General features: G+C 45.3%; 1 protein-coding gene across 3 annotated transcripts in view; it reads left to right on the forward strand.

The window, feature by feature from the left end:
* LOC127592879 (catenin delta-2-like) overlaps positions 1-27,832 on the forward strand; it is a 110,424-nt gene that overhangs the window by 40,686 nt on the left and 41,906 nt on the right. For 2 of the 3 annotated variants that reach the window (XM_052053918.1, XM_052053917.1), the window contains 9 exons: positions 2,638-2,672; positions 2,792-2,896; positions 4,774-4,946; positions 8,110-8,164; positions 8,546-8,762; positions 9,141-9,255; positions 9,724-9,856; positions 12,307-12,480; positions 21,251-21,617. In XM_052053918.1, the coding sequence (XP_051909878.1) occupies positions 2,638-2,672; positions 2,792-2,896; positions 4,774-4,946; positions 8,110-8,164; positions 8,546-8,762; positions 9,141-9,255; positions 9,724-9,856; positions 12,307-12,480; positions 21,251-21,617 (1,374 nt within the window). The remainder of the gene's footprint in view (positions 1-2,637; positions 2,673-2,791; positions 2,897-4,773; positions 4,947-8,109; positions 8,165-8,545; positions 8,763-9,140; positions 9,256-9,723; positions 9,857-12,306; positions 12,481-21,250; positions 21,618-27,832) is intronic. The other variant, XM_052053919.1, reaches the window with a different exon arrangement.

Here is a 27,832-nt window from a genome sequence, read left to right on the forward strand (position 1 = left end):
TTCAATTCAAATTGAAACGATGGCTTTCCCTTTTCACAACATCACTGTCACATTCCAACATATGAGACACATGCTCCAATCTGGTGAAGGACTGCTCTAAAAAAAGACGGCGATTGATAATCAGTCAGTCATCGGTGACCAGCACGGCTAGCGTGTGCGACGAACACCGATGACAAGGTTGTCGTCATCTTCTGGAATTCTGTTTTCTGCATGACTCGGTTGTCTAACTCATATGCCATTTTAATTTTGCCCTTTTTTTTGGTACTCTTGATTCTTGATGGCCAAGACAATGTTTTTCCTGCAATTCTTTGAAAACGCAAATGAAATATGGAAGAAAAAAATCAGCGCCGCTCTGAATTTGTTGGCTTTTCCACGGTTTTATGGATCCAGTCAGAGTACAGTTGGCAAACAATGATTCCGTGTTATATGATTTGGACTTTAATTTCCTTGTGTGCTCAGCAACGCTGTACTCCTCCAATTCATATGCAAATGCGTACTGCTCTGCTCATACGAAAACTATTTAGTGATTGCGGTTCGTGGGGCTTAATGGATCCACAAGTGCATGCATCCCAAATTAATACTTTGCCTTTGCATCACCTTGGAATAAAACATTTCCAAGAAAAGGAGCTTCAGCTTGCTTTTGCCACCCCGCTGACATTATTTGAACAGTGCGTATGGTAACGTTCAAATGAGGTGGCAAAATACTTGAATCCATTTTGAATAGCGTGGCCCGGGCATTGCAAGTGAACCTTGTGATTGAGCAGAACTCTGCCACCTCATCCCAAACACAACTGCAAATGACTAAAAAGGCACATCTCGAGGATAGAAATTGTGGGGTGGGGGGGACAGAAAATTGCTTTTCTCTCATGATGGGTCAGTGCCAGTAGGAAAACACAGCCCTTGTTTTGCTTAACAGGCCAAACTGTTATCTAGTTTTCCTACAGTGAAAAGCCAAGATACATACCAAGACTTTTGTGGGGTTTCTCCCAGTAGTCCGGTTTCCTCCCACATTGCAAAAAAAAAAAAAAAAAGTTGCGGCCTCCATTAATAGAATACACTATGTAGGCAGGTGGAAATCAGCGACATCAGGCACAATAGTTTGCGCATCCCCAAGGACACAAACATGTCGCTGTCACTCTACATTGCCTTTGTACTTACCAACCCAGAGCATGCCTTTATCTTGTGCAAAGTCTCCACACAAGTTTGATATGAGGGAACACACACACACACACACACACACACAAACACACACACACACACACTAAATAAAAGACATGCCAGACGCTTTGAGTGACAGATTGTAGTTATCATGTCACCCTGTCATGTTGACTGATGAAGCATTGATGATTGTTGTTATGGCAACCATCAGTGGGTGGATGCATATCACCATCAACGAACAGATCTACAAATAAGTGAGTGCTTCTTAGCTCCGGGGAGGCGAGGAGGGGGGGGGGGGGGGGGGGGGGTTGGTTGGTTGGGGGTGGGGGGTGGGAGACTCAAGGGGAACAAAAATGCGTTATAGCGGTGCACATGGCTGTGCACTTTAAGCAAGTGCAAAAACTACAGCCAATTTCGCCATATGATCCTGGTCTATGCTCATCTGTGAATTTGCCTCGTGTGTCAACAAATCTGAAAGGTTCCGGTACGCTGTGGGGAAATAAAGGCATCTACCGGCGTTTATAAATCATCCGCCGTTTAATAAAATGGAGACCTATGACTATTTGTCACAATTGTCGATTGTATGTACAAATGAGTTGTTTTGGCTAAAATGAGCTTTTGCGCCTTTTAATCACGTGCCATTTGTAGTCCAAAAATTACAGTATCATCAATAAACCGATTCGTAACATGTGCCTCATTCCTAAAATGTTCGTTGTAGGATTCAAAGCAGGCAGCTTTGCTTGTGTACATTACAACAGACCTCAAAAGTGAACTCGTGTGTAGTTTGTGCGCAGCAATGCGACTAGCAGAGGGTGCTATGCGATTTCGCTGTTGAAAGTGGCGTGATGTAAAGCATCTCTACACCACAGGGTTCCTATTTTAAGAAAGTGGCAGCCAGTTGGGGTTGAAGTGTTGCGGTATTCCGAGCGGGCTTGCATAACAAAGTAGACTGACGCTTACCACAACGGACCACAACATATCTGTCAGCTTTTGTCTCAACATTTTTGGTTTTTTTTTTTTTTTTTTTTTGCTTCTTACTCTATCTGTATACAACCAATGACTGACTTTATCGTGCTGCCTGTGACGATTTTTTGTAGTTTTGTTGTGGCCCCAAGATGACATACAACATAGATTTGTCATGAACCATCACCGAAGCTGTAGCATGTATGTGTCGGTTTTGCGTTAAAGCTCGGGGGGACAAAACACAATGTTTGAAATATTCAACAAAAAAAAATGCAGCGACGCTAACACACATGTATGCATCTGCGCTGAATTTTTGAAGTGGAGCAAGAGCGCGGTCATTTTTTTTTTCTTTTCATCAAATGCTTCAGCTCCTAATCAAGCGGCATTATTCAAAATCATCTTTATGATGAATAAACTTTGATTTCCCGGTACTCTCCAAAGATGCGCATTGGACATGAACCTTTGCTCGTCTTTGCAACATAGTGATGTGCGCTTGTGTTTCTGCTTTACTTTCAGTTCGGCAGATGAACAGTTTCGGTGGAATGCTCAAGGTAATTAACCCTTGCCATTTCGCCACTCCTAGCTTCATTCCAGGTCACCATTTTACGGATGCAGTGCATTCTTCATGTATGCGGCTCAATCCCGGAATCATTGTGTTCTGCTTTCTCAGCCGATGGACAAAAGGATATTGAGGATGAGTTGACCACCGGTTTGGAGTTGGTGGACTCCTGCATCCGTTCCCTCCAGGAGTCGGGAATCCTTGACGGTGTGGAAAGTGAGTTTATTTATCGGCAACATTTTATATGTGTTGTGTGTGTGTGTGCATGCGTCTGTTTGTTTTGTGTTTTCTAACACAGATTAAAAGTGAATTTAAATGAGGCCTGATTAAATTCAAATTATTTCCCACACTTGATATTCCTCAAAGCAAACCTGCAAACCAAAACAAAGCACAGCTTCAGCCAAAATGCATTCAAACATTAAAAAAACTTTTTTCTATTTGTTCTCAAGGGACTTAATTTGTCCAAAAGAGCCCTTTTTTTTCCTGCCCACTTAAAGATTTCAAATTTGAAAATTAAGGTCTTCTTATCTGCAACTGGTCTTCGCAGTTCGACCATGATTAAAAAAAACAACAACACTTGAACACTCAAATGTTTCATTTTATCAGAAGCAAAATGACAATCTTTTGTCCTATATATAAACTCATATAAGATATAAAATGTCCTTATCCTGCAAGTGACGTCCTGTACCCTAATCATATCCATTCATTTTTTCTGTACTTGTCCGAATTAGGGTCGCGGTTTAGTCAGAGTCTCAGGGCCAGCTCGCTGCGGCTTCCCCCCCCCCCCCCCAGCCGTTAGAATGTGTTGTTGACATTTCATTTCTGATTTTCTTCAAAATATCTATAAGGAGATATTCCACCGCAACTTTCTTGCTGCGCGTTCCGAGCTAAGCGCCCTGCCACCGGGTCGCCTTTTTTAAATTTTTTTAAAGCTTTTGTTCATGTGGCGCATCTGCCACGAGCTGTAATTAAACACATCACAGACATATCAGTCTTTTGTCAGAAATGAAAAGAGACAGCCAAGGAGTAAAAATAGTGGCCTAATGAAATATATACGAGCGATGGGAGCACCAGTCCTAACCGCCCTTGAATAAAAACCCAAAGTGATCTAAACACAAACGCGCCCATCCACACTGCTGGCCATTGAGAGGTTTGATCGCAGCGGCCGACTTAATTTCACTCAGGTTTGAAAATGCGCTCCCCGTTCTCAATATCAGGCACCCGTCCAATCTCCTCGCTATGGTGAACATTCTTGACGAAGATAATAAGGCTTATGAAATCTTGGAAAAGGCCCGCGTGATACAGCACACCACATACTAATCAGGCGCCGCCTTAGTGCCGCATCGATCGCCGTCGATCCAAACTTAAGCGTGGCTTTCTTTCCGAAAGCATTTCATTCGATGTGTTTCGTCTAGCTAAGTAGGTCACACAGGTGTGCTGTCGCCAACGTTCATGTTCTGGTGGTGTCAGCCTCAAAAATATAAAGCGCAATATGTCGTGGATTGATTCACGGTTGAGAGTCGGTGGTCTGAAGAACGCGATCTCATAATTGAGCCCGAGGCAGGAAGGCAGTCAAAGTGGCTTCCAAAAGTTGCTGATTCCTCGCCAGCGTATGAACATCCGCGCTTTGTGAAAAAGGGTTCAATTGGAGGTTTTGTTCACGTCGATGATACAAGGTAACTTTCGACACGGTTCGGGGAGGAAACATAGCAAGTTGTTCCGTCTGTTATAACTTCTTCTTTGCAGCCTTCCTCCTCCTCCTCCTCCTCCTCCTCCTCCTCCCATGTTCTCTGTTCCTCTGTTTCTCTTTCCCTCTGCTAATAAATGATGTATGCCATCTCCAACTCACAGAGTGCTGCACTGCTGCACTATCTGCTCTAAATTGTGCTTTCTCTCTCTCTCTCGCTCTCTTTCTCGCTTCCCCGGTTCACTCTTTGCCTCTCAATCACCTCCCTTCATCCCCCGCTAGCTGTTTGAATCCCTCCCTGGTTTTCCTCACCCCTTTTCTCTCCTCACATGCACACGTATACATGCACGCCGGCATGACAGAGTCTCAACCCCTCATCCAACCGACTCACCGTCTCTGTCCGTAGGACCGGCGCTCCTCTCCCAGAGTTCCTTGCAGCTCAACTCCACCCCGGAGGCTTCGCTCCAGTACTCTGCCAGCTACCATAGCAACCAGACCCTCGCCCTTAGCGACAGCATCTCCGCAGCATCTCCTCAGCGCAGCGGGCAGGTTGGGGGAGCCGTGCACAGCTATAACCAGGTAAGGACGCGCTTGAAGACGCTGACGGCGAAAACAACACCACTTGCTTTGCTTTTAACAGATGGGTCACTTTGTTTCAGTCGTTACAACGCTTGATGGATTTGTTTGAAGGCCCCGCCGGTACTTTTCACGGCAAGTTTGTCTCGTGGCTCCGGTTGTGCACATAGCAAAGTCGCCGGGCTTTTATTTCCATATCAAACGCGCTTATCCCCTTATAAATGCGGTGACGGAGGGGTTCAGCCCGCGCCTTGCAAAGTTTTCAAACATGGTTAAAGCTGTTATTAAGGAGACAGGTAATAAGATGCTCACCCACACACAATTAAGAGCAATCAAAAGCACTCCAGCGAGCCTCGAGTTTTATGAGGACCTGAGAAATAAAGCCGCGGTAGAATCCACCTCATAATCACAGCGGCGCGTTAATGAAGAGTAATGCGGTACGTCAGGATTTCCGAGGTGATGCATTATTGCCATAAACGTGCTCATTTGCCCACCAGGGGCCTCACAAACAGACGCTCGCAAGCCTGCCCTCATTAATCGGCGCAGTGTTTTTGAAGATATCGGGACCTTTGTTTTTCACGACGCTATCTCCGTGATCATTAAGTTTCGGGGGTTTTACTGTCTGAAGACGATTTCCCATTATTTAATTGTCATATTTGTGCCAAGGCAGTCCTCCGCCTTTCTTTCGTCACCTCCTCCCCCTCATCCTCTTGGCTCACCATTGCTGTGTGTGTGTGTGTGTGTGTGTGTGTGTGTGTCTGGCTTTCAATGTCATCGCCTCTCATGTTTTAGCCTTGTCAGTGTAATTGGGCCAGAGATGTCAGGGAGGGTCATGAATTGACTTTTTCACAAGCTACTGCTGCAGCTCGACGCGCAGGTGCGGCCCGAACCTAGCTATGGTGTTTTTTAATTTTTTTTTTATAAATGTGTGTACACAAGCACATTTCAAGTTTGAAGAAGGTGCCGTTTAAGGACGATTTGGAGGGAAATCGAAAGGAGCGGCATGTCGGTACTCTTCTGCAGGGTATTTATAACCCTGTGAGAGGCTTTGCTTTAATAATACATGGCGATGTGGCACCTCGACTATTCCGGTGTTTTAGTGGCAGAAGTAGCGCCGCAAAGGTGACGACCGACGCTGTGCTTCGCTCATCGTTTATTTGCCTTCTTCGTGACTCGTCAATCTGTCCTAATGCTGCCGTTAACTTGGGCAACTTCCCTAAATCACGATCAGGCATCTTGGGTGCAGCATCTCATTTTTGGCCTTTGTAAGATGCTCAACTAACACATGGACCCAAGATGCTTATTCCTCGGGTGCATGCTGATGAAGACGTTTCTGACTTGAAAGAGGCCCCCTTTTAACGAGTTACCTCTCCATACATTTTTAATTAGAGGTTTATGTTCAGGGGTGTATTCGGGGGATAAAACAATATTAAAAGAAAAGTGAAATGCTGTGAATGCTTCACATAATGTGGACTTATATTCCGATTCTGCTCGAATAAACAATATTGATAATACAATTTGGAATAGGCAAAAAAAAAAAAAAATCATGAGGCTGTTTTGATGAGTGTTTCTAATTTATTCATGAAGGTTACATGGAAAATGAGGTGATTTCAGCAAATTATAATGAGCGGCTGAGGAAGCTGTTAAAAGGAAATGATAATTAGCTGGAGTCCAACTCACTGAAGCTGAGACACCGAGAGGCGTTCATTTGTCGATTGAACTTTTTTGAGTTGCCGTCATTGAAGTCACAGGCTGGAATTGAAACTCTCACAATTTTGAAGTCCTCTATCAGCAACGTGAGCCACTGTATGTCTGGTTGGATTTGTGTTGCTTTTTTTTTTTGCTGGTGTATTATTATAAAAGATCAATACTCTCAAACCAAAAAATGGTTTGAACATAATTCCAACAATTCTGAACTATAAGAAAGAAAAAAAACTGCATTAGAAACCTGCCCAGCGAGTCAGTTCCCCTCGAATTCAACATGTATGAAGTTCTGGACTGATCTTTTATTAATTTCTTTTTATTTATTTATTTATTTATTTGAGTTTTGCAAGCCAAAGGGAAATAATGCCAGTGCCCCAAAGTGACTTGGGAACCGCGCGCTTGCAACATGGTCTATTATAGCCGCTCGGGTGGGTAATAATGTCTCTGGATCACCTTTACGGCACTAAGTATCAACATAAGGCGATGGGGCTCAACTGAGGAGCACTGGCATATGTCCTCTCCCTCCCACCGCCTCGCGTCAAGTCTAAAGCAGCAAGTTTTGTCATTCCAAAGACAATAAACAGTTTAACTTGAATGGGTCATTACTATCGGGACCTGGTCGTTTTATTTTCAGACTCTTATGATCCATATCTGACCATAAAGAATGGCGACATGCCCCCGGGATACATTCCAAACATGCATTTGTAGTTTTTAAATGAGATGGGCCCGAAGGAAAACATTTGTTCTCTCATTGTAAAGCGTTACTGTGTACTACGAAACCCGACTACGTTTTTGTGGGGAAACGGCTGACGATAGACCTCACGGTTAGCATTTTATCTTGGCTTTCGTGAGCTTCACAGTCGCTGAGGCAAGCTGCAGCTCATCTTTTATCCATTTGCTTTCACATGAGTGGATGTTGGTTAGATTCAAGTGTTTGATTCCAATTAAAAAAAACACAAACAAACAGGATTGTGTATTATTTAACATCAGGGGAGTTGACTCACATCTTTATTGACATTGGCTGAAATCGCGAGCGACAGGGTTCATGTGTCGAGACATGATATTTAAGATGTGAATTCACAAAGCCTTTGTAGTCGTCTCCTCTACTTTGAGTAGGTGGCAAGGCTTAATGAGAGATTATTTCGGTCAGCGCAGTTTCTCTGCGTTCGGCGTCTGATTCCGAGAGTCTGTTTGAATGCCCCCCTAGCCCCCCCCCCCCCCCCTCCGTGTTCTGCAGGGATTTCATTACGTTCTTTTCGAGCTTCATGCAGGCCTGCTTGCTCAAAGATGTGACTGAAGTTATTGTGCATAAGTTTTTTTTTTTAACGCGTCCTACTCTTTATCCCTCTTATTCCCCTTTCATTCACTCTGCATTTCCCCCATACCGCTCCGTTGCCTCCCCAACCCTCACTCTGTAATGATTCATGCTTCTTCCTCTGTGTTTCTTACCCCCCTCCCCCAGGTGACTTCGAGCCGTGCAGCCCAGCAGCAACAATCGCAAAGTGGGGCAGGGTCGGGTAAGTGTTCAGCTCTCCCCATCCTGTTTTTCTGGCAAGGTTTAGTTAAACATCGCTTTTTATCATATTAATAAATCAAGTTGACATTGCACGACAGTTTGCTGAGCGGCTGCGATTTGATGTCCCTGACAGTTATGCACGCCACCTTTGATTTAAAAAAAAAAAAATTAAAAAAAACAGGTTAAAATTTCTACAACCTGTAAGATTGTGGGATTGATTTTTCGATACTCGTCAGAAGAGGTTGACACGATACACCGCAGGTGTCCAAAGCTTTCTTTGTCTTTAGAATTGGTGAAGCAGCACGTGGCTCATTTATTTTGACCATGCAAACTAGATGCGCTCAACTTGGAATCTCTGTTATTTGTTCCTTTTGTCCCGTAGGCATCTACTACTCCAGCTCCACTTTACCCGCCCAGCGAGTCAATTCCCCTCTGTGTGGTGGGGGAGGGGGTTCGGGCCCAGGGTCCCCCAATAAACTCCAACGCCTGGGATCGGCGTCTGATTCTCTGGGGTACTCCACCGCTCAACGGCTGCCTTCCTCCTCCTCGTCTTCTCCCAGCAAACAGTGTCCTGCTAATCGCCTGGCTAAGTCATTCAGGTACGCGGGGGTGGCTGTGATGCTCATCCCGATGTTGACGAATTGCTTTTGATACTGAGGATGAGAAGGAAGGCGGGCGGACAGAATTCGGCATTGCAAAACATCATTCTTCCAGATGACGAGAGGAAGGGACCATAAGAAATCATTCAATGTGAAAGTCGTATAGGTTGCAGTACAAAATACAACGTGTCCCTTTAGTGTGCTTTAATTCGAAATCGAGTTTCCCAAACTTTGGGACAATAACTAAAAAGGTCGGCACACAAATATCCTTCTTATTTATTAGGTTCCCCCCACACCCCACCCCCACCCTTCCTTTAAAATTTCATCCACCACGTTGCGATCGATTTTGCAGGTGAATGATGTTTGTTTGTCCTCTAGCACCAACGTTGCCGTGACGACAGGGGGTGGCGGAGGTTCTCCCTTGAGGTTGGCCTCTCCACCCACATCCAGTGGCACCGGGGGAGGGGCAGGCTCATCTTCTCCCCTTCATCAGGTAAGACACACCGTGGCTGTCACTCTCATATCATGTCAAAGATTGACAAATATGGCTCAGCTACAAATTGAGCATTATTATTTTTTAAGTACTGTTGTTATACTCGTCCAAGTTTGCCTTTGTCTGAATTCTGAATTTGGAAAAGTCTGTTTGCACATGTGCACATAGGAAACGTTGGTGTGGCACCGACCTAGTTCTGTCACACTAAGTGCTTTCAAGTGATTTGCACAAAGTGACACTTTCCATCCATGAAGCCACTTTGGGCAACTTAACTTGTGTAAATTGAAATATAGGTGAGCTGGTTTAGCAAATTGAAAAGTGCAGCAACCAACTGAACCCAAACACATCTACATCTTGCTGCCACCCAAGAGTGAATAAAGTCATTGCAGCGCTTGCTACACTTCATCTTTCTCGCTCACTGAGCTTATTTCCCGCTATTTGACCGAGAACCGCTCCTCGGCTTCGCAGATGAGCTCGGGCATTGGCAGTTATGCCACTTTGTCTCCCAAACGGCTCGCGGCTCACCACGCCTCCGACCAGTACAAGATTTCCCATGAGCTCTACGCAACCGCTACACTCCAGAGACCCGGCAGTCTAGCAGGTGAGTCAATACGCGCCGGCGTCGTCTCGCCACATATATGGTTGTGGTCGTCATTGCTTCTGCGCATCGGCCGGCGGTACGATGACCATGTTTGAACTTCAGTTTGGTCCGCATTCAAAAACAATGGATCTGGATGGCAAACTCCATTTGCAGTCACTAATTTTGGCCTTTTCACAATTTTGCGGAGGAAATCTGGTCGCTCCGATGACGCTACGTTGTCAACGCGTTGGTTGCAAGCAAGCGCCATTGATTTGCTCACATTTGGAGTCCACGTGGAAGAGCTATCGATGGAAACTTTCATTCCACGTGTTTTTTTGTTTTGCCGAATAGGAAAAACAACCTGTGGTCAAATCTATAAGCGTGTCAATATTGCTTTGTTTGTGCGTGTGTGGAGGTAGTGGTATTTAAGCACCCGGGTTGTGATGGAGCCTCTTTGTTGCATATCAGTGGTCCACTCAGCCATTCTTAGAAAGGTCAAGTGCTGCGTTTAAGTCGATTGAATGAAATGATCTGTGAACGACACCGCCGGCGTGTTGTGGTTAGTATCTTGAGATTTACTTCTAACGTGCAAAAAGTGTCGGGGTGTACTTGTGGCTTCCCTCTATAAAAGTACAACATAAATGTACAGTTGAGTGATTTAGGTGATGGGATAGGTTTCTCAATTATCTATTTTAATGACCAGCCCATTTTTTTTTTAAGAGAGCAAAACACATCGAAAAGCAGACAAAAACTGACAGTAACCCACCGATGCATCGTTGTGGTAACCGGTAAAAGAACGCAGAGGAGGTTGAGGAATAAAACTCCTTCCTGTGTGGCGCTAACGCTGAGAGCCAGCAATGACAGAAGTAATTGACACTTGAATGGTTTGACGTTGATTGATGTTGCCCGTGGCGCACACTTGTGATCCCTTTGCATGGTCAAGTATAAAAAGCCTCGCTCTCGGTCAGAATTAACTGCCCATGAAATTTGTCGCACAGGGCAGTCATGGGCGTGGGGAAGAAGTTGTTGTCGCATCCTAGTTTCTTCACTTTCTTGTTCATTTTAAATACCCGCGACAGGACAAATCTGATGATGATAACACAAAAAGCTCATCAATTTAAGAGCCGATACCTTAATAACCAAAATCACTCGCTATGGCATGCTACTGAAAAAATAAAAAAGTGCTTTTTCAGTATTCCGTGTTTTCTTTTGTGTCTGTTAATTATGTGGTACGCCCTTGCCGAGTGGTGCAAGGCATCAATCAAAAGAACAAGGTGATCTAATCTTAGGGGAGGGGGTTCTCCAGGACTATGTCACAGCTTTCAAGATTGTGCGTTGAGTTACTCACCCAAGGAATTACAAGTATTTGTTTGGCAAATATCATTATTGTAATATTTGCTTTGAATCCTTTTCACACAACTTCGGCGCCATCGCGATCAGTGACTGTCACGCAAAACTCACCCGAGACTGCCTTTGTTGCACGTTGTTTTACCCCAGCGAGAAAAGGAGCGTTCCCACTAAGTTCAAAGCATCAAATCGTCCAAAATGTTTGGCTAAGACGAAGAGGTGTAAATCATGGAGTCGGGCTCCTTCCTCCCACTCGGAGGCAAGAATCTCCTCAGCACGCGACTCGCCTTCGACTGAGAGCTAACGTGACACGATAGCTCCATTGGACCATCATTCCCTCCCGCTTTCTCTCATTCACTCTCACCCATGGCTTTCCACTGTGTGTGTGTGTGTGTGTGTGTCGATATGAAATGAATGTGTGCGTGCGCGTGTGTTTCTGCTTCCTTAATTTAATGTGCTCTCGTTGTGGAAGGGAAGCCCCGGCCCGTGCAGTTGTCGGCCACTGTAATGAACAATTGCCCGCTGTCAATGTCTCCATCGCCCTGTGAATTTGGAGCGCCTGCCAAGCGCTCGGCATCTCATTATTTTATTGCTGACAAACAGCAATGTGTTCAGTGGAGATTAAAAAAAAAAATGCAGTGACATCTTCCTCGCCTTGTCTTTTTTGTTGCCTTCTGCTCATTATCCATCATTTCCACCAGTGCTCATGTCACGACGGTGTACTTCGAGGGCCTCCTTTTGAATGCCTGCCGTTGATTACACCCTTCTCAATATGTAAATGGCGGACCTTTGTCAGGTCTTGCACCCAAATGGGGAAAATTGGGCAGGTCTTGGAGCAAAAGGCTTTGTATACACCTCATTACATCACCCAGCTTGGCGCGCTCGTCACGTTGAGTGCCCGTTCCAATGTGAGCGTTGTCACCTCTTTTCTTTACTCCCCTACCTCATTCATCCTCTTCGTCACAATATGTTGGACTCCACACTCCTCAGCCCTCAAGGTCAAGACGACCCGCTGTCGTGGACCTTCTCAAATCCGTCTTCCTCCTCTGCCTCAAAATCAACCCCACATATTGACGGGCATTTTTCAGCTTTGCCACCTTTTCTTTCCTCTCTGTGCCCTCCAGGCTCCCGCGGCTCCTACAGTAGTCAGCACAGCCAGGAGCCCCTGCGACCCCTGGGGTCCCCAGAGCGCCATATCGAGCCCATATATGAAGAACGTATCTACCACAACAAGGGTCCCATGAGGAGCCTCAGCCAGAGCCAGGGGCCCGACACCGGCCCCTATCGCAACAACACCGGTAGGCCATTTTTACATTGTCCTCCTAAACTCTTCGCTCCCCACCTTTCGTGTTTAGATCGAGTTTGTTCAGGTTGTGAAGCGATTCGCCCGATTTGAAGTGATGATAATGGATGTAGCCAGTGCGCCCGTATTAAACATGCGTTCTGTGTACAGGCGAGTCCGTTTTTATCATACAAATTAGAAAACAACACGTTCCGTCAAAACATTCAACCTGAACCTTGACAGAGTCATGTTCAAATTCAAAAGTGTGCACTGTCAGGGGCTTTCAAATGTAGACGTTATCCCACATTTATCATTTCGCATTATTTTATTGGCTGACCTTACTCTCCCAATTGATTCTTTTCACGAATGATATACGTGATTTAACAATTCAACAGAACTCATCACCGTGAACGAAACAGCAATGTCCAAAAAACCTGTCATGTGGTGTTCCACAGGGCTCAATTCTGGGGCCTCTGCTGTTCTCGCTGTATCTGCTCCCATTGGGTTCCATCTTAAGGAAACATGGTATTCCTTTCCACTGCTATGCAGATGACTGCCAGATCTATGTCCCACTGAGCAAGAAAGACACCTTCTCATTAAGGCCACTCCTATCCTGTCTGGAAGAAATCAAAACCTGGATGGCACAAAATTTCTTGAAGTTCAACGAAAAGAAGACAGAGGTGATATTGTTTGGCCCCAGTGGACCTTGTACATTCCATCCTGTAGACTTGGGCCCCCTATCTCCTTATCTGAAATCAACGGTCTCAAACTTGGGACTTAAACTGGACAGTGATTTCAAACTCGATCGGCAAATTGGTGCCGTTGTTAAATCCAGCTTCTTTCACCTTAGACAGCTGGCCAAAATAAAACCTTTCCTCTCACATGAACACTTTGAGACAGTAATTCATGCCTTTGTCACATCCCGGCTCGATTACTGCAACGCCCTGTACTTTGGAGTCAGCCAGTCCTCCATCAAGCGCCTTCAGCTGGTACAGAATGCCGCTGCTCGCCTCTTGACTGGTACTCGTAAGAGGGAGCATATAACTCCTACTTTGGCATCCCTTCACTGGCTCCCCATTCATTTTAGAATTATTTTTAAGATCCTCCTCTTTGTTTTCAAATCTCTGAATAATCTCGCGCCACCTTACCTCTCTGAGCTCATACGCCCCTACACCCCTGCCCGGCGCCTCAGGTCTGTGGACCAGTCTTTGCTAGACGTACCAAGAACTAAACTGAGGCTCAGAGGGGATCGAGCCTTTTCTGTTGCTGGTCCATCTCTCTGGAATGACCTCCCACTGAACATTCGGCAAGCCTCCTCGCTGCCCATCTTTAAATCCCTCCTCAAAACTCACTTGTATTCTTTGGCGTTTGACTCAGCATGACTTAGATTTGCTATTGGTTTTACTGCTTGGTGCTTTCTACCGCCTTATTACTTATTACTTATTACTGATTCGTCTTACTGTTTATTGTATATGTTAAATCGCTCCATGTACAGCACTTTGTATGCAGCGATGGTTGTTTGAAAGTGCTCTATAAATACTGTTGACTTGACTTGACTTGACTTGACGAAAAGAATAAGGCACATTATTGACAGTGTCCGAGGGCAATTTATATACCTGTTGTTAAATTGTAGTGGTCGTTTTTTTAGTGGTACGGACCGACAGTGCATGGCGAGAGTGCCGTCAAGCTCACGTCATCATTTCCTCAGCTGTGCTGTGTCACTCCATTGTTGCCAATGTATTTTTAATAAGGCCTCACTGCGCTTATCTCAGTGCGGGTTTCGGTACGCCGTGTTAATCCCATTAACATTGTCAGCCCCACATGAAAACACCCAAGTGGTTTCGCCATGTTCGCTGTTCCCCCAATGTCATCAGGCAGCCGAGCCGGAATCGCTATCATGAGCCTTTGGGTCAGAACCGTGGCAATAAATTCTGGCACTCCAGACCCGCGTTTGAACTTGATCAGTTTCACTTGCTCGAAGGGGGTATGAGAATTGCCTTTGAGCACGCGGTCGTCGGCTTTCTGGGTACACTTTTGCAATATGGGATTATTGGCTGTGCTCTTCTTCTCATGCGCCGCCATAGGATTTTCTTCCCGAGTAGCGTTTTCATGAAATGAATGCAATTAAGAAGAGGTTTGAGCCATTTCGCCGTGATCTCTAATTTACCGTCCCTTGTATTTGTTAGCTCAGACGATGAGTCTAAGAAAACACACCAAAGGAAATTTGCACAAAAGTTCCCAAAATCAATAGGATGCAAAGTAAAGCTTTTAATGACAACCCTTGAGCTTCACGAGTCGCCGCTCCGAAAGCCCCAGCATGACAATTGTTTTCCAGACACACTTTAAAGTCAAAATACGCTCCGGGGCCAACAGGCTGCTGGATCAACAACAAAGCCTCAACATTAGCGAATAAGGAAGTCATATGCGTTGAATTCGCAGCGACTACAATAACTTCCAAATGGCATTCATATCACATAAGCGATTGCACATAATGAACTGATAAAAGAGCCCTGCTGATATGGCGACGACTAAGTCATTAATTATGCCACGTTGGCGTTTCTTGGCAAAGACAGACTCACGTTATTAAGCTGCGATGGTTCAGTGGGACACATTTTACGAATGATCACTCGTCGCGGAAAGAAAGCGGGGCTAATTTTCTGCTAGTCCTTCAACAATTGTCAAAGTTGCATCCTTGGGGGGCACCGCGTGCTGAATGGCCTCAATGCGGGCTCCCGTTTATGATGTGCTCCTCGATTTTAAGCGGCAAGATGCATCGGGGAGTATGCCTGCGCCAAGCAGTAAGAGAGGTTTTTCAAATGTGATGATAAATCAAGGTTGCAACTGAATACGACGACGTTGTTGATTGTAGCGGGGCAACTGCAGTGCAACACGTTACGGACGCTCCCTTGGGTTCAACTAGAGCCTCAACCTCACCGTGCCGTTAAGGCGTCTTTAACCGCTGAGCCTAATTAATGATCTATAACCAATATCGTTCCAAGACAGTTCCAGAGTCATGTTGGGTTCTGTATTGAAGCGGCAGAGGCGTTGACTGAACATGGTTCCAAGTTGAGCGGTCCACTCCCGCCAATCTATTATTATGTGTGTGTGTGTGTTGGGGGGGCGGATTAAAGCAGGCCAAGGCCCCAGAGGAGCTCAGGTTCACATGGCCTATTTCAAGAGATTATTCCTGCATGGGCAAAACGTTTCTTTCTTTCACATATGGTTTCCTTTGTCGCAATATCAGTATGGCTTCTGCTTTCTTTTCTTCTTTTCTCTGTCTCAGAAAGAGTCAAGTGAGCCCCACTGCTCAGCTTGCTACTGTTGCAGGGTCACGTTAACGTGATGCAAATTGTTCTCGAAAGCGGGTTGTCTTTGTTGCTCGCGGTTCCGGGCAAGGCGGCTTTCCCTTGATTTCAAGCAGTGCCGTCTTGATGCTCCCGCTGTTTACGTTCCTTTTTGTTGTCTCGCAGACCTCATTAGCTGCTCCGCGTGAAAGTCAGTCATTTGTCCATTCATTTTCATCCCGAAAAAGGTGTTCAAAAAGAATGCAATTGAAATCGTCACCAGGACTCTTTTATTGCCTTCAAATGCATGAAAGTATCACATAAATGTGTTTACTGCTTCGAGGCTTTTTGACTTTGTCTATTGAAACCACATTAAAAAACGAAAGCAATTTCTGTCAATTATGATATACTCTGGTGAAAACTTTAACCTCTGTATTGTTTGGGTCTGTTTCGACGCCATTATAATATCAGCTTATGTAACAATATTTCGTTCCAAAACTGAAATCATAAACATACGGTCACATCAATAAATTATAATTGTAAAAAACAACAGCTCACTGACAGCTGACATGTCCCGATATGTAAGCCATGCATTTGACACAATTCAGTTGAAAGTTTGTGTTTTAAAATTCCATAATTCTGGGATACTTGCATGAATAGTCACAGATCATTTGTGTTGAAGGTTTTACGGTATCGTTTATATCTTGTGAGCGTTGTGTATTGTTTCCCCATCCTGGAAAATGCATTTTAATTTGAGAATGGGCTAAAGTGCAAGAGCTTTACAGCCTTTAGCCAAAGCAGCTCCCCAGGCACTTTTGTGTCAGTCTCCCGGCCAGCTGTGATTAGATGTGCTTGGCCTAGATCAATTTCTGCTTGGCCGTTGATCCTGTTGGTTTATTGATGGACCCTCTGTCGTTTAAATAACAGTAAAAAAGTCAGTCTGGAAAAGCACTCATAGATTTCCTCCCTTCCGTAAAAGGTCTGGCTCGGTATCAGTGTTTGTGCAACTTTGATGTGCTCGCTGGGTGATTGGTGATAAGAGCTTGGAAGCTAAGCGACTTTTTTTTAGCAATTCCAATAACCGTGATATGTTGTTGTCATGAGTGAGAGTTTGGAAAAGACAGTTTTATTTGTATGGGCTCAAAAAAATATATACTACAAATCCTGATTTTTTTTTTTTGCCCCACCTTTACTGTTTTTCCTTCACTTACCAAAGGTGGACATTCCGAAAAAGAAACCCTTTTTAATCAAATACGTTGACCGATATTCAGCGATCGCTTTTATTTCCGATAGGTTGACTGTACTTTGCACAACCCCTTGCGAACCTAAACATGCGTCATCACCTTTCAAAAAGTGTATTACATCAAATGAACCGCTCCTCCTATTCCACGCCATTGACAGCATGTTGAATACACACACGCGGACAAACCATAACATTACGACGTACACCTTTGTCCTTCCTCTCCAATTAAACTTGCCTCATCCAGACAAGTGTCCCACGGCTACAACACTGCAAAACACTCGATACTGTATGCGTGTGTGTGTGTGTGTGTGTGTGTGTGTCAGCCGTTGCTGCTAGCTCCGGAACATCAAAAGCTATGTGTTGGCCTGGAGCTGCTCCTAGGGATTAAACTAGGGAGAAAGTAATCCTCCCTCTCCTCCATATCCGAGCACATGTATCGGTGTGTACGGCTCCATGTGTGTGTTCACCTATAGCTGATGTGGCCAAGGTTAGATCTGCATGACCTCAATGCACTGCTCGCAAAAATGCCCCCTGGGCGTACATTTTTCGACCATGTCAATCACCTTGATATTTAGAAGTTGGCTGGCTCCGGTGTGTGTGTGTGTGTGTGCAAGAGAGAGAGGGAGAGAAAGTGAGGCAGAGAGAGAGAGTAGGGACGGGGGGTGGGGGGGGGGGGTTGTGTAATCGTGCCGAGCGTTGAAGCGTGTCGAGAGAAAGGACATGTCCTCGGCTCTGATCGCATAGTCTTCTACAGCTACAATAGGAGCGGCACGATGGAGAGACGGAGGGTGATTGGGTAGAAAGCCGGAGAAAAACACGGGATGAATGGATGATGAAGAGAGAATGACTTGCAAAAAAAAAAAAAAAAACGGAAGCGTAGAGGGAGTTTAGAAAGGCTGGGGATTGAAAGGCATGAGGCGGGGAAGAGAGAAAGATGGATGGGTTGAGGATAGAGAGGGATGGATCTGGAGGGAGGGCAGAAATAAATAAAGAAGAGAAAAGGGCGATAAAGCCATGAAGGAAAATACAGTGACAGAGACAGAGGAGGAGAAAAAGCAACGGAGGCAGAGATGAAAGTGAGGAGGAGGATGGATGCCCAAAGAGGAGTGGATTGATTCCCTTCTACTTCTCTACTGTATTCTCCTCCTTCTTCACGCAACTCTTTCTCGCTTGAAGCTCACTGGCGCCTACGCTAACTATGTAATCGTGTTGGTATAACTCCAGACATTTTGCTTTCAAATACATTTGGCGCTGATCTACGAGCTACTGTATTTCTTTACGTAACACCAAACGGAGGGGAAACAAACACGCCGGTGTGATGAATGAGAAGGGTTGACATATTGTCTTTTTGTAATTGGCTGCGTACGTGACACGGAGGTGTAGCCTTTTGCATTTCGCTGGTTCAGAAGTAAGTCAGGTGTGCTTTTTTTTTTTTTTTTTTAGAAGCGTCACAGTAATTCGATTGGAATACATAAGGATGTGACTGCAAGCAAATGTTGACAGCAAAAGCAAAGAAAATCGTATTTCTGACATCTTATTGCCTCTCAGGCTGCCCAAGTCGCTTTGGTCCCACTGAAATCTGTTGCACTCGCCTCGTCCGCCTGGCTAGCATCAAGATAATGTGTCCCTTTCGTTTGCTGGTAAGGACAGTGTGAGAAATCACCGTTAACTTCGTGTCATTGTATTTTTTTTTTTCAATAAAGTGAACAACGGCTCCTTTTTTATGTTTTGAAAATGAAATAAAATAGATTTAAAACTAAGAGAATGAAAGATAAATAGTTCTCGTTTTGCTAAACAGCTGGTCAGCCTGGAAGAAATTGAAGAGCCGCATTTTAAAGTGAGAGTGAAGCTATTGTATTTACTCGTTTCTTCTGCTACAGTAAACCGACTTTCAATAGATGTATGTTCTTTGCAAAGGTCAAGATGCGTCATTCTAATAGATGCAATGACAAGTATGCATCTTTAAACGTGCCCCCCCTTGCTGGTTTCCTTCAGGCTGCACGGCCTGCAAAGGTCAAGTCATCAGCCGGAAAGTACCGCTACCAGGACAAATGACACATTCGCAACTCTGTTTCATTAAGGAAAAAAAAAAAGTGGGTGGGGGGGGTGATGGAGAAGATTGAGTGTATGAGAAAATGTAACGTGAAGGAGCCCATGGGCTTTTCAATCATTTCATCCTACTTTTGAAACCAAATCAAAGTGAAACTACAGCACGCTATTGCCCGAAAATGAGTTTGCTGGTCATTTTGACGCTTTTCCTTTCATCTCGTTTGCCCTCCCACCCATTTCTTTCCCGCTTGGAGATTTATCCTATTTCATTGTCAAGTCCCTGGGAGGGTGCAGTCTCACTTGCACGCTAGTGGTGTTAGCCTAAAGCCCCGGCGACTAATGAGACGTTCAGGAAGAAGGACGCCACACCGGGACGATTTAAAGAGGGGAGAAAAGATGAGGATTTGTTTCTGATGGGAGTGACTCTGCTTCATTAGCCTCTCTCGCTCCGTGTCGGCCACTGCTCTGCCATCCTTTCATCTCCACACCTTTTTTTTCCCCTTCTTTTCTTAAACTACTTTTCACTGGAATATCAAGAAAACGGGGAAGCTTTTTTTCCTGTCAGTTGCCATTTCAGTTGATCAAGTCCTCAGTGGGCCATACTAAATCGATGAAAAGTAGGCGGGGGGACACCCTGAATCGGTTGCCAGCCAATCACAGGGCACACAGAAACGAACAACCATTCGCACTCACACTCACACCTAGGGACAATTTAGAGTGTTCAATCAGCCTGCCACGCATGTTTTTGGAATGTGGGAGGAAACCGGAGCACCCGGGGAAAACCCACGCAGGCCCGGGGAGAACATGCAAACTCCACACAGGGAGGCCGGAGCTGGAATCGAACCCGGTACCTCTGCACTGTGAAGCCGACGTGCGAACCACTGGACTACCGGGCCGCCTCTGATTCATTTACTACGCCTTTATTTTGCAATATGAGCATTTGGGGGTTGCATCTGTCCCAGTGAGGTTGCAAGGCAGACTGCCTGGTGAAATGCTCTTACTGGCCATATGCCCACTGCAGATACCCCTCGATTGTACTCCCCCACCTCCCCCCCTCACATGTGAACTTGAATAAGATGTGGATCACCACTCGAGGGACTCTAATTATATTGCGCTTCATTTCCATATTTTACAGGATAGTCTTTTTCCTTCTTGTCTGATACAAGTAATCAAAAAAAAAAGAAAAGAAAAGGTAATTAAGTGATGTGATGTGTTAAGCCGGGGGTGTTTGTGAGTTAAGGGGAGCGATGACAGGGAACAAGTGTGTGCCACTTCTCAAGAGAGCACTAACAAGCCAAGTACTCTCGGGCCACACTTAAAAGAGCCCCCGCGCATGTACACTCACTGGTCACTTGATTAGAAACAGAAGATTAGAAACATTTACGTCTCATGTTGACTGTGTGGTTTTCGATTCAATTGCGATTTTCAGGACTAATACACCTTTAGGAGGAGCCTCACTGGATTGCGTTAAAGCCCCAGTCAATCACGACCCCCTCATTGATCCCGCACCTTTGTGATTTATCACATTGTCTTTGAAGAGCGTGTTGAGCGGGTACGTTTGCACGGGTGCACATTTTGTGTTTTTACCTTGAATTGAATGACGCACGAGATGGATCGGCCTCCCCACGTGTGTGTGTGTGTGTGTGTGTGTGTGTGTGTGTATGAATACAGCCAGAGAAACAAGCACCCCAGACTCACATTAACAGCTTGATATATCGCCGCTCCTTTGCTCCCACACAGGAGCGAAGGAAGGTGACAGCTCCGGTGGCCTTGCAGAATTCTTACGTCACCAAGCAATTCCCATGTCTCGCTTAGCACGTAAAAACACATTTTGTTTTATGTTTTTCCAGTCGTTGCCGCTCCCGAGCAGGTGTCTCATTATCCGGGCCAAAAACAAAAGCGCATCCCGTTGTTCTCCGGCTCTACAGGACAAGAAGGAAAAGTGTGCAGTGTGTGGGGCGTAGCGTTTTGTAGCTCCTTAAGAATGTTCCTGAAGGAGCCATGTCTTGAAACGCAAGCGCAATTCCTCGCACTTGTCTAAATGATTCCCGCACCATATTTGTCATTCCCTTGTCTCTCTCCCGCTCTCCAATCCCGGCGGTAAACATTGGCCTTGTTGTTAATCCTGGGCATGTGGCCAATATTTATCAATCCATACGGAGACATGCCCGTTGGCTCTCCTCCTTCCATCTCATCAACTGTCCTTGTAGACTTCTCCCACTGTCTCCATGAGCATGTCCTAAGTTATGTCCTTTGTCCCTACTTTCCTGCCATAGCTCCCTCCTCCCCTGGTGTCGACTCCACCCCTTTGCAGCGAACAGGAAGTCACGGCACGGGAACGGCAACCTACGGCCGCGGCGGGAGCAGCAACTATGCCACGGTGGGACCGGGCTACACCACCAGCGTGGGAGGAGGCGACATGTACGGCTCGGACCCCTACGTGGCCGACCCTTACCGCACCCTGCAGTACTGCCCCTCGGTGGTCGAATCACCGTATAGCAAGTCTGGGCCCGCCTTACCGCCAGAAGGCACCCTGCAACGTTCGCCTTCCGTTGACTCCATTCAAAAGGACCCCAGGTAAGATCCCTCCATATAAATCTCAGAAAAACATAAAACAGATTTATATTTCTCTCAATACGCATCGGAAAAATATCCTGCAATCGATGAATGACGATGACAGAGCAAAGCTTCGATACATCGAGTGTCAAGAACCTTGAATGTGTTTTTGTGCTGAGCTGATGAGTGACAACAAGGTAGACGTAGACGCTATTTTCGTGTACGGTGCAGAATGTGAGGAATACCTCCGCATTTGACTGGTTTTCTCAAAACATCAAATGTATGGGGGAAAACGGTGACAGCTCAAATTGCTCACTTGTTCTTTTCGTCAGCGCATGATAATCCCTCATTCTGCCTCATCTGATTGTATTGTGACGGCGCTGTGTGTTACATTTCTCTTTGCCAACGAGGTTAACTGGCTGCCTCGTCCAACTGCAGTCTTTCTTTTTCGATAATTGGATCAAGCTGAGCTTGCATGAAGTGTTAAATGGGTTATTGGCTATTTAGAGACAAGGAATGACTTGACTGAAGGCGGCGTTTTTTTTTTTTTAAAGAGTGTGCTAATGCGCGTACAAGGAACCAATCAATCATGTGTTTGGGGTTCTATATTTCCCGGTATGTATTTTGAATTCTAATGTGAGTGTGCGTTCTGTGCGGCTGCTGGTGACGTTGTTAGGGCGCCATTACCGGCTGCAGAAGAGTGAGCGGGATGGAAGTACAAGTGAGGACACAGAGTACTCGCCAAGTCCTAATGGGTGAGGGGAGGAAAGGAAGGTGGTAGATTAAGTGGATAAGGGGTGGAAAGGAGAATGCAAGTGAGAAACGGGTGAAGATGAAGCCGGAAGCAGAGGCGTTAGGTAAGCAAAGGGTGAGAGGAAGGGATCAAGAAGCACCCTGAAAAGGATGGGGTGGCAAATAGAGTAAGACGGGAAGGGATTTGGTGAAGAGGAAAGTGGCTCAAAGTGCATACAATCATTTCGAGTAGCGGTTTTATAAGTTAGATAAGTGGGTGCCCAAATGTCTTCTTTTCCTCGTGGTTCCCTTAAAGCCCCGGAAGAAGTAAAGGCAGTCAATAAAGGAAAACAAATAAGGGCTGGCCACTAAGGACGGAAAATACACAAAAGGCTTTGATTAAGAAGAGGGAAGGAAGAAGAAACAAGGAGTGAGGCACCGTGGGTGGGGTGTGTGAGGAAGAACAAGGGGGGGGGGGGGGGGAACATTAGCTCAGGGAGAGTGGGAATTAGGGACCACTAAGGTGGAAGAGGTGGGTGTGGATGGTTATTGTTGCAAAGCTTAAGAGCTCAAGAGAAGCACAGGTGTCTTGCAAACATCTTGAACGAGGTTGTATGTGTGTGTGTGTGTGTGTGTGTGTGAGTGTGTGTGTGTGTGTCGGCGGGGGACTTTGGCCAAGTGAGATGCGGATTGATGGGAAAGCAAATGGAAGCTGTTGCAACACAGTGCTAAAAAACAAGACCGCCATCTATTGTTCCTCCCATGTGTTTGCTTTACTCCCCTCTTATACAAGATCCAGCCCGCAGCATGCTACCGGGGAGAACACATACATGCCTTTCCATTGATGTTTTTTAGATTAGCTAACGATTTTTAAGGGTACAACAAAATAACATACTGTGTCAACATACAACACACGCATGCACAGATGCACCTGTGTGTGTGTATATACACACACACACACACATTGGTGAATTGGATATATTTTGTTATGTATGAGTTTACAGATGGGATAGCTGCTTTCGATGGAAATGAAGGTGGCAGCAAGCTGCGTTTGTATGTGTGACAGATTCTTGACCACAGGATTATCTGCAAACTGGGGATTCCGCAGCCGCATAAGTGAAAGAACCAGTCACCGCACTGTTTACGACACCGTAGCTGGGGGATTACTATTGTCTCAAGTGCACAGAGATTTCTTTTCACCTCATAAACTGTGGTTACTTGCCACACTTTCTGTTCTCTAGTTGAAGGTTTTTCAGAGTTTGTGCAGTAAGACTGCGGTACGGAATTATTCGGCGAATATGCAGGAGTAACGTTTGATGAGCACTTTGGTGCAAGTGCAATTTTTGGAACGTAGTGGAAAGGATAGGGATCTAATAACACATGAAAATGATTCATTGCCATTTTCATTTGAAAATTTGTCAACTGTGTGGTTTGCTATTTTAAAGTTTGCGGCTCTATTAGGAAATTGTGAAGGGGACGTTTTTATTTGAAAAGAGCTTCTGTTGCAGTGCGCTTTGCAAGCTCAAGCTAGAGGTAGTTTCAGCACCATGGAGAGCACCACGCGGTGACTGTTTCATTAGAACCAAGGACAGCGTCTAAGAACTAACGAGGGAGTATAGAATTGCAGCCAATAGTGTCTTCCTTTCATTCATTCATTCATCTTCCGAACCGCTTGATCCTCACTAGGGTCGCGGGGGGGTGCTGGAGCCTATCCCAGCTGTCTCCGGGCAGTAGGCGGGGGACACCCTGAATCGGTTGCCAGCCAATCACAGGCCAATAGTGTCAGTTATGGTATAATATGAAAGTATTTTACGTTAAACACAAAAATGTTGTTTTACTCCCAAAGTTTCATTTTGCTTTGTGATTTTTTTTTTTCGTCTGACGAAATTGTTTTTTCTGTGCTGAATGGTGTTCGGTCTGTGGATGGCTATGTCATCAAAATGTTTTAAATGCGCTTGCACCCCCACCCTTGGATACATTCATTCAAAGGAGAAACAGTGAAGGAATGAGAACTAGGGCCTTGGTGAGAGGTGACTGCGATATAACCAGATGTAGAACAAGGTTTGGTGAAATTAACATGAGAGACTGCGATCATTTAAACGGCGTTTCCAGACCCCGGCCTATTCCAGTGGGCTTCTGGCCAACCAATTCGTAGTTCTAAGTGATTTGTCTGTCCTGGTCTTTTGTCTTGTAATTGAGTACTGCAACTGCTTCTGTTGTTTCTTTCATGACCTATTTGGTGTTTGTGGTCTGAAAACTAGCATTTATGCTAAGTCTGGCACATTTACACTGTTTCTTCTTGTGTTGGTTAATGTGCACTGTCCCAATTGAATAAATAAATCGGAAAATTATGAGATACATACAAAAATAAAAAGGCGTTTCATGATGCATTCTTGGTCAAAAGGGTAAGAACTCAAAATTCAAACCTTGGCATGAGTAAATGACGAAAGGGGGCTGCAGGCTGAAAGGAAAGGAAATACTATCAGGTTGGGCAATTAAAATGATCGAGGGATCACAATTTGTCATCGTTGCTTAGGAGAGACAGAGAGAGCGAGTGTGTGGTGTGATGGGTCGGTAAATGCATACTTTGTCACAGTCCCAAAGTGAGGGAGGGATTGACAGAGAAATGAAAACAGGCAGAGAATATCGAGGAGAGGACGCACACTTTTGCCTCTCAACATGGCCCCTGGGTCATTTCCACTCCACACGAGAAATGCATGCTGGGATATGGTATCACCTCCAGGGGAGGGTAATGATGCCTTGCCAGAACCTCGGCCCCGAGGCAGAGCTGTACGTGCGTGTGATGGTGCGCCGGGGGGTGCGAGTGCATGTGCAGCTGTGGCTTGGTCGTCGCCCCTGCCTCTTGCGAGTAAATTGCCCATTGTCGTCATTTTCCTTTTTGGTAGTGGCCGATCTATTTGTGTGTGTTTGGGGGATGTGTTTGGTTGACCTTGGAATGAAAACAAATGGTTGTGTCTGCGCCTCCATCTTTTTTTCCTCTGGTCTTCCCTCTGGATCTGGCGACTGGCTATTCGGATGAACTAGTAATCGTAATTTTCGGCGCATGACGCAATCTCACTTATTCATTTCTGTCTTCCGAATCCATCATAGCCATGCGCTCACGCTATACGTCATCATCACCGCCATCATTTGCGACATGGCGTCGCCATCTGAAGCTTTTGGTGAGTCGTGGTGGCCTCTGCGGTTCGCCTTGCCGTTTTATTGCTCGAGTGTGTGCTAACCAGTGCAGCAGGTGCACGAGCCACGCACCCGTCGATTAGTTTTCTCTCCCTTTTGCGTCATTTCACTGTTTTTATCTTCAGCTCACATAAGTGCCTGTGGGTCATGCCAAAATATTAACACTCACACGGCACCCATTGTTCTATTACAACAGCAAATAAGAGAGTGAGAGAGAGAGAGAGATTTTTTTTTTAATTTCATCAAGTCAAAACATTTGGATTTACCGTCTCTCTCTATTGGCAGCAGGCTTGTCACCTTGCACGTGCATGAATAGGAGAGGTAATAAGCTTGAAAAAGAGCAGTAAATCAACACCACTGGCAAAGTGTTTAACTGTGCAATAAATATATGTTACTGTGATGAGACTCTGCCAGACGATTATTGCATTACTCCCTCGCGCGCGCACACACATTCGGTCCAGGCCAGGTGACCATAATGACTGCGTAAACCAGTGCAATTCTCCAGCGCCGCCACAAATCACAGCCTTTACAATGAGCACTAAAATACATTAAGCCCTCCCTCTGTCAAACATTGTAAAGTATAGCCCCTTTTACAGAGCCTGCGCGCTCGATTGCTGCATCTGTCGCTCCGGCGCACGACAGCGCAGGCTCACCGTAAACGCATCATTAGATGCCCGTCGATGCCAGTGACAGCATCCAGGACCATGACAGTGATAGGCTTGCGTTAAACTTCACACCCTTGCCATGGCTTGTGCACGTAACCTCACGCACAGCATGATCGAAATAAGAGATCAAATAGAAAATCTTCATGAACTATTTGTGAAGCGAATTTAAGTTGAACACATTTTTTTATTGATCGATTTTGTGACGTCCGGACTGCATCTCGCTTGGACGCTCTGCTCGATATTATGCACGTGAAGATATTATGTTAAATAGAATAATCCAATCTTTAAAAAAAATATTTCTACATACAATATTGCATCTTAAAAACTTTTGCTGTATTTTATAACACATCCCTGCAGATGAGACGCACACGAACACGTGCATACAAATTCAGAGAGATGGAATCCAGTTTTGACCTTAGCATGTCAGCATATCTACGGCTCATTTGTTGTTGCACGCAGCATGTGGATTAGGAGGGTCGCAGTGAGCTCAACCTTCAAGACACCCGTGACATAAAGCTGCAATTTGTCAATTACTCGCATGCACACGCGCGCGTTAACCTCCTCATTAGCATTATCAGCACGGAACCAGCTCGTTTCTCCTGCTTTTCATTCAGAGGCTGCATCGCGCTACTTGTTGAGGTGATTGCATCTGGGCCTTCAAATCAAAAGACAATGCACTGCTAATTTCTCAGCCAGCTCTTATTCCTCCATCAGCTTAATCTTCCTCTCTCACTTTGATTGGTTAAGTGCACGAGATGAGGATTTTGATCGGCTATTTTGCTCATTGTGTCTTCCCTCAGTCTCAGAACATCTCGTATGCTTGAATCACTACATCGAGTATTTTTAAAGCATGGGGGGGGGGAATCAACATGCATGATCAGTTCTTATAGTGACGTGATCACATCGCACACATAAAGATATGTCCACCAACAATATTGCGAGTCTCCTCCCCTGAACCGAAAATCTCTGTTGTAGTACTTTGACTGACCTTTGTGGGGCAGCATGATGCCAAGTGGCAGTCAGTGAAGCATGCTGGAATGTGCAAGGAAGAAGAAAGAGTAGCACTCAACGAAGTACAAGAACGTCGGCGGACTGTTCGTGTTAGGTTGATTGTTTATAGTTGTCATACATTTGCACATTATTAATGATGAATTGATTCTGCTTGCAATGTATGATAAGTCAAAACAATCAACCTCACAATTGGCTCCATTTTTATTGTGTTGAATGACTTGTGAGACGCATTCCTGTCTACCTGCATCCGCACAAACCTTGGGTCACCTTCTAATCGACTAGTGTAGCGTTTCAAATGCCAGAGATTGCCGCTTTTAATGATCATCATCACATTGTTCTCTGGGCGGTGCATAATTCTCGAGGTCACCTCACGGTCTAATGTGTGTTTCACTGCTTTGCTGCGTAAACATTCAGTAATTGCACTGCATCAAAGGGGAATTGTGACTCTGAGCAGAAAATTTGTGCTCAGCAAATTGTGTATGGGATAATCGCTTTGTAAATATGTGTGGACTTTTTCCTTTTTTTTGTATGAATGAGTTTGTGTAATGTATGTACATGTGAGTTCATGACCAAAAAAACAAAAGGTCGATTAGGACTCAAATTTTGTGTGATCATCTTCAAGCCTGAATG

Source organism: Hippocampus zosterae, chromosome 20, assembly GCF_025434085.1.
Source record: "Hippocampus zosterae strain Florida chromosome 20, ASM2543408v3, whole genome shotgun sequence".
NCBI lineage: Eukaryota > Metazoa > Chordata > Actinopteri > Syngnathiformes > Syngnathidae > Hippocampus > Hippocampus zosterae.